This window comes from Spea bombifrons, chromosome 10, assembly GCF_027358695.1.
Source record: "Spea bombifrons isolate aSpeBom1 chromosome 10, aSpeBom1.2.pri, whole genome shotgun sequence".
In the NCBI taxonomy this organism is placed as follows: Eukaryota; Metazoa; Chordata; class Amphibia; order Anura; family Pelobatidae; genus Spea; species Spea bombifrons.
This window is the reverse complement of record NC_071096.1, coordinates 32,932,192-32,944,428: the sequence shown is the minus strand read 5'-3', so window position 1 is coordinate 32,944,428 and position 12,237 is coordinate 32,932,192. Positions and strand designations below refer to the sequence as shown.

General features: G+C 41.9%; 2 protein-coding genes across 2 annotated transcripts; one reads left to right on the top strand and one right to left on the bottom strand.

Moving 5' to 3' along the window:
- Window positions 1-277: 277 nt before the first annotated feature.
- On the bottom strand, window positions 278-1,453 carry LOC128467876 (protein phosphatase 1 regulatory subunit 3E-like). Its single transcript, XM_053449609.1, has one exon. It carries the CDS (start codon window positions 1,451-1,453, stop codon window positions 410-412), a length of 1,044 nt encoding a protein of 347 aa, XP_053305584.1. The 3' UTR covers window positions 278-409.
- Window positions 1,454-7,665: 6,212 nt separating this feature from the next.
- Window positions 7,666-10,643, top strand: C10H16orf46 (chromosome 10 C16orf46 homolog). Its single transcript, XM_053449154.1, has 3 exons — window positions 7,666-7,764; window positions 9,228-9,434; window positions 9,600-10,643. The coding sequence occupies exons 2-3, from the start codon at window positions 9,240-9,242 to the stop codon at window positions 10,605-10,607; spliced, it is 1,203 nt and encodes a 400-aa protein (XP_053305129.1). The 5' UTR covers window positions 7,666-7,764; window positions 9,228-9,239; the 3' UTR covers window positions 10,608-10,643.
- The last annotated feature ends 1,594 nt before the right edge of the window (window positions 10,644-12,237 follow it).

Below are 12,237 nucleotides of genomic sequence, written 5' to 3'. Positions count from 1 at the left end.
TAAGGAGAAATACAACTCAGTCATCTGTGTTTTCATATAAAAATACATTTTTTTCCATGATAAGTGACTGATCCTTCCATCCACACAGGAGTATTGTAAATCAAGGGGAAAAATCAGAGGCAGTCAGATTCCTTCTTAAGTCTTGATACCTCCAAGGCATGATGGCACTTTCCAAAGATTCACACTTAACTCTTTCAGAGAAAGTATAGGTGTTTCTGCAAATACCATCTGAGTTATGTCTTCTTTGTCATGTAAAAGCGACTATCCTATAATTAACTTTTCTTAATTACACCTCCAATTCACTCTAAATGCCTCATGTTTGTAACAGGGACAATACCTAGTGGCACCACCACACGAACTAATGCCATAAGTGGGGTACCTGGACCTCTGGTTTCCCCTCCAGTCGACCTTAGATGAAATGGATCCAAGCACTATCCAGTTCCTTGGGAGGAGAGACAGTGGCTCTTTGACTCTTGACCTTGTAGTTGTGCCCATCATTGTTGTCCCAATACTCGGCTCCACACACCCGGTACCGGATGGCAAACTCCAGGAACCCCTCCTTGTTGAGTAAGGCAGGGCACAGCAGCTTGAAGGAGAACTTGTCAGTGTATCTGTCGCTGAATCCCCTCTGGTACCCAGCCAAGATCTCATTAGAGGTCTTCCAGGAGTCCACTGTGTACCTGACCACCACCTCCTTCTCGTAGGACAGGTTGAGGACCCTCAGCTCCCCTGTAATGCTGAATGGGTCAGTGTGAAGGCTCTCTAAGCACACTCTACGCTGTCTGACCACATCCAAAAAGTCAGGTTTCGTTCCTGGGTTGGTAAAGAGTGGGTCCAAGTAAAAAGAGCTAGAGACAGGGCGGAACAGCAGTGCACTAAGCTCCGCCCCCGCGGGACATGCTTCCCCACAGCGCAGCCCGGCCAGTACGTGGTGAGGAACCCTGGGCAGATCTGCGTTGCTGTAATGCCGGACAGAGGTGAGCTCCAGCCCTAGGGAGTCTGCAAATCTCACCACCTTTTTTCTAGGGGCGACCACTTCCAGATGTCTTCTCTCCGCTGGGGTTGGAAGGGATTTGGCTCTCCTGCGTGCAGTGGGACTTTGAGGGGCTAACGAAACCTCTCTGCCCCGGGTGACTGGCTTGCTCTGCTCCTTGCTCTTATCTGCGAGTTCCTCTCCATCATCATCATCTTCATCATCCTCCAGGTTTTCTGGGCTGTCCCCGTACAGCACGGCCGTGCAGCTGAAGTTGCGAGGCAGAAGGTGGCGATGAGTGGGCATGGTGTCCATGCACCCGGGGCAGTTGCTTGCGCTGTCTGCCCGATCACCGGTACATGAGAGGCTGTATGAGTGGCTGTGGACAGGGGGCAGATGCTGCTGGGGCTGACGTGTAGTGACGCAAGTCGCATCTTTGCAGGAACCACAAGCTGCACTGGGGGAGGAGGCAGAAAGCATCATCAGGAGGACCCTTTCTAAGCCAGGAGAGCAGGGCGGCCGGGTGGGCAGCAGATCGGGGTCTGGGAGCTTGGCACGGGAGAAGCTACCTTCCTGCACCCGCAGCAGGTGCTAGTCTCCCGAGGCTGGGGCAGAGAGCTGTGAGCTTTGGTGCAGCTCTTTCATTGCAGGAGCTGAGGAGTGACTGCCCCCTCTCTCCTTCCCAAGCATTTGTCATTTAACTCTCTGCCATGGGAAGCCAATGAGATGATCCAAACAATGCCTGCAACTGAAGCAAGAGCCCTCTTCTCAGGGCAGTGACAGGGCACATGCCAGGGCTTGCTGACACTGCAATGCCAATACTTCATGATAAAGACTGCATTCCCAGACAGAGTCTGTATAGAAATGCATTTCAATGTAACCCGTACAGAATAATTCAGTATCCAGTACTCCAATGTGATGGTGTAAACCAAGCAAAGTCAGCACAAGAATACATTCCCATTACATGTAATGCCAATATGCCAGTTTATTATACCAATGCAAGTGCCCATCTATTACTCATACATGCCAAGTGTAATAAGCCTTTAACATGCAGAGCACTGGATAATGGGCATACACTAAACACCAGTCTGGAGCCTTTATTTAAAGGGTCAGGGTTAGTGAATGTGTATTTTATATCTTAATGACCAGGAGCCTCTAAATGAACAATTTATCTGAAAGTGTTGCAATGACAGTAAGCAAACGCTCTGAGTTATTTGGATATAAATATAATGTATGAAATGCATTATAAACACAATGCAGGCACTCATAATGGAATGACATTTTAGAACACAGTACCAGCCTAAGTGTATGATTGTGCAGTCAGTGTCTGTATGCCCTCTGTGAAAGAGGTTTAAGGATGATCACATTGACATATCTTCAATGCTGACACCTAGAGAGAGCAGATCACCCTCATCAACCAGCTGTATGCAGGTATGAGCGTCTTGCCATAATACAGCATGGGATCTCCATTCACCTAGTGGTTCTCTCCCTCGACACAACACTAGAACACTCATTAATGATGCATTTGACAAGCCAGAAGCTGTTCAAACATTCTTAAGGTTTTAAAGCGTTCATCTTGAGCATGCTGCCTCTTATCACCATCACTACCATCCAACCCAATTCTCATCATTGCTTTAAAGATCTCCAAAACATGCCTCCCACTCCAAGTGTATTACGCATACCATTTGAGACTGAAACTACAGAAATGCAATATCTGCTCCCAGTGCATGTCTGCGTCTATAAAAAGCTCAGGCAGGAGAACGAGCCTGGTGAACACCAACAATTAAAGAAAATCTATTTTTATTAAATGCGTTTCCCTCTAATTATGGCAAATAAACTACAAGTATCTCCATAATTCCTCAGCGTTGGTAAAATGTATTTAACAATTCATTATCAACTAAAGCTGGTCATCTGACGGTGCATCTGGTGCCTTACAGAAAGTCGTTCTTCTTCACCATGCTTAGGGCTATTCATTATAAGCATGATCACGTAGTAGCTCCTGAATCCATTCAATGCCCAATGTTTGCAACAATACAAGACCTTGATGACTGAAGGCCAACGCAAAGGTTAAGTCATCACACTTCAGTATGTGTTATGAAGGGTCAACCTCTGTCATTCTCTTCTACAAGGTCTACGAGGACCCTTCAAAATGCATAGCAAAACACAAGATAGTATCGCATCTGTTTAATTGGTCTTCTATAGAGTTAAATTATTGAGATGAAAGGTCTCATCTCATAGATCAGTGAGTAAATCCCAAAGTGAGAAAAGGCTAGGATATGGTCTCAGCATGATAGAAAAAAAAAAGATAAGAGGTGTGATAACACAATGCAAAGGAACGGCCAAGATTATTTAGGCTACCTCAATCCCTTACAGTCCAGTCTCCATGGAGACAGGGATCTTCTTTAGTCTTCGACAGGAGATAAACAGAACATGGATAAGTAGTTTCATCGCATACACAATCCTATGTGTATGGAGGTGTTTCTATAGTTGCAGTTTTGGACTACCAATCCCACAACACTTCCCCAATTCCAAGCGGGAAGAACATCATGGGAATCATGGTTCATTGCAGATGGTGTTACAGAAGACTTATATCACAATGTTCCGATGTTTGTTCAGAAATAATAGGATTTGTTTTTATTATCAAACTTTAAGCTGTTTGATTGGCTTTCGAAGGGCTGATTGGAAAACCATGGCGTGAAGGTTAATACCCTGAGTTCTGTTCTCAGACAGGTGGTCTAAAGAGGTTGCTCGGCTAAATCTGGTCTGTCTTAAAAATTGCCTTCAAATTGCAATTATTTATCCCTCGTTTTAGGTCAGAGGACAAACGCTCATTGATATTCCAGAAAGGACAATTCCCAATAGAATGAAATCTCTTTAGGAGAATTCAATAAAGTCCTAGAGTCAGTAATTGTTTTTAAAGGGAAATCTATTGGGGACCAGCTTTAAACATACCGCAAAGTCACAAAGGTTTTATAGTATATAAAAGGCCCATTTAAGTGATTCTCCTACAAAAATATACTCTATAAATTGCAAGGAAATGCTTAGATGGAAGAAAAAGGTGCATATTTCAAATAAACTGTCATGTCATCATACTAACCCACATGGAAATGATGATGATGATTATAACAGCAACAATTGCTTTGTATGGCCAAAATAGGCAGCAACCAAGCCCTAATACAGGGGCTTACTAAAATGTAGCCTCCAGAACAGTTTCAAAGGAATATGAGGTTAGATATTGGAGATAGACTTGTTGTGGGTAGCAGCTGTGCTATTGGTCCGTGTATCCATAAATATTATTACATTTTTTCACTTATATATTTGCGCGCTATTCCTAAATCCAGGAAACACTACTTCATACAAGTGTGATATATTACAATATGAGACTTTGATGAAAAATGATTGTGGTTTCAACTCCCTCTCTTCACTATTCATTATGATGAGCTTACAATGGGATGTTTCTCCAATAAGATGAACTGAGCTCACCCTGTATAATGCATAATTCATTGGGTGAGGAGACTTTGAAGACATCTCACTGATTTATCTATACATTATACAGGGTAAGCTCTTCCTGCAGCAGAACCTCACTTGGGCTTTCAAACTAAATAGTAAAGTGAAGGAGCTGAAGCACAACTCTCCTGCAATATCTCCCTTTAGTGAATAGATCCAATAGATACATATGGCCAATTAGTGAAAGGATGCTGGAAAGGTTAGACAGAGATACTGGTTACTACCACTAGCGCTCCAACCCAGTGGCATCTCTCTGATCTTTCCTGATCCATCGCAAGGAGAAAAAACATAGATCATGTATGCAAAAGGGTAAAAATGGACCGGTTTATAACATAAATTAGGGCCAAAAATAGACAATCCTGGGTTCTAATGATTACATACCTACAAGGCTTAGTATACTTGTTCCTACCAATCAGTCCAACCTTTTGAACCCCATTATAACCAACATGTTACATCTTGGGCTCTAAGTAAATATTGCTTATATTTCACAGAGCAAGTTGGTCTCGCTCACATGGCATTGATACATAGACAATGAAATATCTCCCTAATCAACACCAAGCAATATCTGTTGGGATCATTCATCTTTCAGCCGGCACTGGTATGGATCTGTATAGAACAATAATAACCTTTTTGTGGTGTCTGAAGGACACATCCTGACTCATTGTATATTCTAGTGCTGCTGCAAGGACGGACATCACTACCTTAGCATATAGCAGTGGATATGTTAGATCTGTTTTAATTAGAACATAAGGTACACGGTGGTATAATACAGGCTGTCGAACCCAAATCAAATTATACCATTCCAGTTCTTAAACTGCCCGGCAGCAAAAAAAGGCGCCTATATTTCAGGGCAGAATGAATACAGATGCAATGATGGCAGAAAACCCTAACCTATGTCTAAGACTCTTAGCTGTCCTATGCATTAAAGTGCGTATAATGGCTGGAATGTACCTTCAAGGGCCGACTCGGCTAGGGGCAGAGGGGCTACACTACAGAGGGGCTACACAGGGCCAGAATGCTAGTGAAGGTTTATTATATGACCTCGCAGTACTAGCGTAGCAGCTTGCACTATGTGCGCATTGCCCTGGAGAATGATGTCTGTATGTTAGTGACTGTGTGTGTTAGAGTAAGTGTGTGTTAGTCTGTGTGTGTTAATTGTGGTGGGGGGAGCATGGCTTTATATGCCCGCTCGGCCAGAAGGTGCCAGAGCTCCTTTGTGTACCCTTAAGCTCTTAAGGGCAACGGGTTGTCCTTAAACCCATTAATGACAATGCATTGTGAGCCCGTACATGTAAGGGTTTTGTCGTGAAGGGGTTAATGCTTTACACCGTTACAATGATGTTCTCCCCTAGATGTTGAAATACTAAGGGCCAGGTCGCCCCAATAATAGCCAAGAGATGAATCTTATGGAAGATATCGTCTTTCAGCATTCATTGCGTTTATAGGAGAGCTTCAGAAATTGTCCATCCGAGGGGAAGCATCTCAAGCTTATTTTATTCAAAGTTAAAATATTGAGCCGGGACTATTTCTGACAATTTTGGAGATTCCGGATAATTGGTGAATTTGCTTAACACTCTAACCTGATATGGCTTCCAATGAAACGTAAAAGAACAGCGAATATAACATTGTTTACTGACTCGGGGAAGAAAAGTATCTATTGGCAGTAAATATTTCACGCAAGTAGCTATTTAGCTTTGCTGTAAAAACAAACATATTCTCGCATGTAACGTTGGGCTGCGAGACTATCCATTCATGGATCCGTTTGAAGGTTTAAATCTAGCCGCTGTGTTTACTTTAGACTTTGGCAAGGTCTGGATCCAGACGGAGGAAGAAATGGCTCCTAAATATGAAAGGAATGTTAAGTGCTGGAGGCAGAGTGCAATACGTAAAAAATCACAATATGCAGCAGGCTATCCTTTATCCAGACCCGGCTACCTATCAACACGGGCGAATACAAAGTAATGATCCATACGTACTGTATACCCCCAGGTATTGATCCTGCTGTCACTCATGATCTGGAAAATCCTTAGATTTTTCATGTTAAGTGGCTACAAATCTGTCCCTGGCGGTCTTATGAATTCTAATAAATTCATAATCCTACTGAGTTTTTGATCTCTATTGTACATAGTGAATAAGAGTCAATAGAAGAAGCAACAGTGTTCCTAAAGGTGAAAATTTCATTGACCCTATACATACATTATATATATATATATATATATATATATATAATCGGGCATTATATTGACCATCGTACAAAATGCTGTTATCTGGGATTTGTCCATTTCAAGCACCCCGGCGATGTCTGACCTACTCCAAGAGCCCTAAGCGATAGCAACATGCCACAGAAATGAGTAATGAGCCGACGAGAGGTCCCGACCGTGATAAACCGCGCTATAAATGAATACAATCAATGCTGATTCTCTGATTTATCATCCATCCAAGGCGCTACATTGTTATTATTTTTTATTTACATAGAGCCAACAATGTGTCGCTTTATTTGATACATTTTGCGGAATAAAAATCTTTCTTGATGGACATTCTGCAATTTGTTGACGGAAACGCTTTTTATTAAGAAGAGATATATCCCCACATCCGTAGCAATGATGCACGCTGTAAATGTTTACTGATCTCACCGGCTCTACCTGTTAAATTAATGTGTAATACATGAAATGATTTTCCTGTCGGGGAGCCCGGTTAGTATAAGTGGTCCGGTTCTTCTCTATGCCGGAGTATCTGTTCAGAGGCATCCTATATCTGCAGTGTAAAGGAAGGTAGTCTGCTGGGTGTCTGCAATGCATGACAATGGAGACCCTACCCCCACCACACAGGACCAAGGTCACAACAACGACATCAGGGTCACTCTGCCCATACAGGACATCAGGGTCACTCTGCCCATACACCTATGTCACTTCCTGCCAGTCCCCCCTCCCTCTGTAACCCCTTCCCTGCCAGGACATCTCACAGCTATGTGTTGCTCCAGCATTTAATGTGTTAAAGGGCAGCTCTCAGCACCGTCTCGTACAGCGTCACACGTTATGTGACATACAGGGTACCAGGAGAACAGTGCCGGGGATAAACTGGATTCCTATTGGACAGATTCCGCCTGTGGATCACATGGCTGCTGGGATCACGTGACGCTTTTCAGTCCCCCCCCTCCCCCGGCGACGTGAGAGGCCGATCAGCTGCTGGAGCTGGGATGCACGCGTTGCCATGGCAACAGCTGCGCTTTGTGCAGGGGGCAGCGGAGGCCTGGGCACCGCGCACCGATGGAGCCCCGGAGCAGGGTGAGCTTTACCGGCGTGTATCGTAATACAGATCCGGGGCACAGACTCACTGAACGTGCTTAGATTCATATTACATATATATATATATTCTACATATTCTTACAAGTTATTATTATTTATATTATTTTTAGTAGATGTAGCGATCGCTATTGTTATTATTATATAGTTTATATGTTATGAACGTCATAGAAGTGAATATGTCAACTTTTGTGAACACTCTACTAGATTTTGGAAACGCACAGTCATACACTGGTATTTCTATTCTGATTATTATTATTATTGTTATTAACTACCATAGCAGCACCATATACCACAGAGCTGTACAACAGACAAAGCAAAACATATATAGTAAGTCACATAAAAATCTGTATTCACAGAAATGGAAAGTTAGGAGTGCCTGGTCTAAGGAGCTTACAATCTATTTACCTCTCTATCATCTATCTATGTATCTGTGTATCTACCCAGCCACTTTGTGTATAGCTGTGTATCCATTTTTTGTACATGTTTGTAAACACATTTTCGAAGTATTGTGTAACGATTGAGTGTTTGGATACACGTGTACTGCGTGGCGTGTTATTTTACATATTAAGTGTCTAGGATTCAGATATGACTCCAGTTAAATGATGACGGCACTGGACCCGGGATTGTGTAAAAAGTGGCAACTTTATAAGCGACCAACAAAATTGCTGATTGGATCATTCCAATGGTTGCTATGGCGATAAGGATACTTTTTAGCACCACAGTCCCGTTCTTTATGGTACTGAATCGGATTTTGTGATGTAAAATCATTAGCTCACGGAGTATCCCATTTTGTACCCCTTTTGCAGCTGTCCGAGGTGCCGCCCTAAAAAATGGCGTGGGGTAATTATCATTATTTGATATACTGAGAACGCATTCCCTGAAGCGGGCCGCGTAATGCTTGGAAACAATGCCTTGTATCCGGTAAAAAAATAAAATAAATGTGCAGAACCTTGTAAAATTCCACCAAAATCCCAGTTTTTGCAAAACATTAAATCAACCTCTGCAAACCCCCCAGGATTCATTCACTATATTCAGACTTTCCATCCTGAACCCATATGATTCCAAGTGATGTCCTAAAAGAGTCGTTGGAAGGGGTGCTGCTGCTCAGTATCGCGGTCATACATGACGTCGAAGTTGTTTCTACTTAACCAGACAGCAGCTGGTTATAAATCTTTTTAATGCTTAATATAGTTGTACGCTGGAAACACATTTATGATGTAATGACCTGCGTAATTATTTATTGCGGTAGGCGCCCTGGCTTATAGGCACATGGCTTGGTCTGTATATAGTTGGGTTTTTTTTTTCTAAGATAGATTATGAGTGAAATTAGATGTTTTGGAGCAGTTTTGTATCTGAATATTATTATTATTATATTTATTATTATTTATTGTTTTAAATAGCACCTTCATATTCTATAGCGCTGATATTTTTGCTTATTACAGATTTAGTTAAAAATGTCAATGGCTACCCCAGAAGGAGTGGTAGAATATCGTGACCCCCCAGAAGACATTAGATGTAGCAGCCGCGTTTACTATGAAAATAAAACCGAACAGGAGCTTGTTGAAGAGCTCGCTGGGATCAGTGATAAAGTGTTTGAAGACCACCGGAAATCGATAGAATGCTTCACAGGGAGAGGATGGGAAGTAGCCGTAAGTAGTTGGATTTTACGTGCGTGAACAGTCATGGAAATTATCAACCCAAAACGTCACTTTATACCAATACATTTCCTTCAAGTCTAGGAACGCCCATCATAGTTCTACTACTTATTAAATATAGGGCACTGATATGTGCGCTTTAATTCTTCTTTTAAATAGGTGTGTGGTTGGGGTGCAGTTTCTTCAACCAGCTATCTACAGCCTCAGAAGAAAACAAGAAAGCCTAAATCAGAAGCAGCCTCAGACTGTATCCTCTGCTTAGAGATGTGTCACATCACAGACAGTAAGAACGGAACTCCTGAAACTAAAAACACAACAGACTCATGGCAGGAGACAACAGAGGCCGAGCTCCGTCCTGATAATGGACGTTGTGCGGGAGGAAGCTTGCACTCGGCTTTCACCGGTCACTGCCCTTCTACTGCAACAGTTTCCAAAATAGAAACCTATTGTAACAAAGTGTCCGATACTCAGCCATCTAGTGACAGACAAAGACAAGACAAGGCGAATAGTTCTGAAAGAGATACATCTCCTGCCTCGGTTCAGGAAGCCAACTCTGGTTTCATGAATTCTTTAGGTACCAGCTATTTTTGTACAAAGGAACCACCAGTGTTAAGTTCTCCAGTGTTACTGCCTCCTCTCAAGAACGCAGCCAACAATGGATATGGTGTCCACAAGACAGAGTACATGTTTCAACTGCCTGAAAAGTTTCCTTCACAGACCTTTTCAGGAACTTCTGGAAATGCAGAGATTATTAACAAGATGGAGCCAAAGCTTGAGAAGAGGCTACTTGAGGGAATGTGGGATCTACCGAAAGAGCAGGCAAAACCATTCAACTCACTCTCTTCTACGCCTCATATTTCAAAAACCCCTTCAAAAGATTCAGACCGCCTGTACCAGAAGTGTTCAGTGGTTACTCAGAAAACCAACTTGTCAAATGCCAATGCGCTTTCCATGAAACAAAATGGCGGTCCATCACAGATGGGATTTCTTCACACAAGAGCCACGCAGAACAAACGCAACGTCCGGCAGGATCTCAGGCACCGTAGCGAGATGAAGATGTGCAACAGAGCAAAATCGGCCACCAAACCTATGCTGTCAAATACGATTTTGCCTTCGCTAACAGTTACAAGGGTCCGAATCCCAGTGGTTCCCCATCGATTCCTATGAGAAGAAAACCGCATGGGGGGGTCCTTTTGTTTAAGATAAAATAAAGCAATAAGTGATGGCAATATATTGCAGTGTATGTAACAAAAATATCTAAAGATTGTTTCAGACATTAACTTCCTCTATTCTTCTAACGTACACTGCCGTTCAAACATTTGGGGTCACTTAGAAATGTCCTTGTTTTTGAAAGGAATGCCAATTTTGTTCATTAAGATGTTGGTAATGTTATAAATGACTTTTGTAGCTGGAAACAGCTGACGTCTTAATAGGCCCTTTATCACTCCCATCACTCCTGTGTTCCAATGGCACGATGTATTCGCTGATCCATGTTAAAAAAGGCTAATTGTTAGAAAACCCCTTTTGCAATTATGCTGCAGCGAGAAATTTCTTGTTTACCAAAAAAAACAGCTAATTGACCCCAAACTTCTGAAAGGTAGTGTATATTGTAGCGCTATACCAATGAAACGGGTATATACTGTCGATGGAGTGAAATTTTCCATATTTATTGATATAAAGAAATAGCAATGCCTAAAACACATTGTTTAGCTTCAATTCATGTATTGTTGATTAAAGAATTCTTTTAGAACACATTTTTAAGGTAACAATAGTGATGGCAGCCTAGTTTGCTTCTGATATGGGGATAGACTACTACTTCTTCCCATGATGATGTCATAGTGAAATGCATCAGAATTCCTACATGTTCCTGGCGCTTCTTGAACAATAAAACACAGATAAGTCCCAACTTTTTAACTACAGTGCAGATATACCAAGGGTCCATCCTATGTACTTCCATTGGGTACATGCAATCTTTTTGTCTACAGTAATATTTTTGGTATTTTTTTTTTTTCTTTACATACAGGAACAAACTGTAAAAACGGAACCTCTATGGTGCTTGTCCACTAAACGTGTGCTAATGTCTACCAGATCGTGTCTTTCACACTGTGGATAGCTCGATTAGACCCAGGCCTTCTTATAGTTTATACCCACAAAAGCATGGTATGAATACAAAAATATAATTATAATGAAAAATGTTTATAATGAGACGTTTACATTTCTCTTCCACAAAGCTTTTAAGAGAGCTGCAGATGAGACAAGATCGTATAGGAAAACACCCGATTAGAACTGTAATCTTTTAAGGAGGTGCGTTTTTTTTTTTTTTAGATCTAAAACGCTAAATTCAGAGCGTCTGACATTAGAATAAATTATAAATGAAGCCTTTTGTTATAGGGATGTGGTTCCTATGCAACCAACTGTACTGATACATAGATGATTTTAGTAAAAGGTGGTATTATACAACAGTGCATGAATAATAAACATGCTGGCTGGTAGGGCGTTAGTGGGTGTAGGAATGTGTTACTGTACTACACAACACACGCTCAAAAACAATGTATAATTATAGGCTTCTTTACAAAAGGAGCACGTTCTGCCTTTTCAACTCGTCTTTGTCGCTCTTTTTGCTCCCATAAAAAGTAAGGTTGTATTCTGAATATATTTCTTTTAGCACCGATATTAAGTATCCTAGCGTTTATAAAGTAAAACAACCAAACATATTTTCTATCGGCACAGCTCATGATCCAAGCAGCTGATGCATTGACAGTCAAAAGCTGATTAATAAAAAACACACACAACGCTG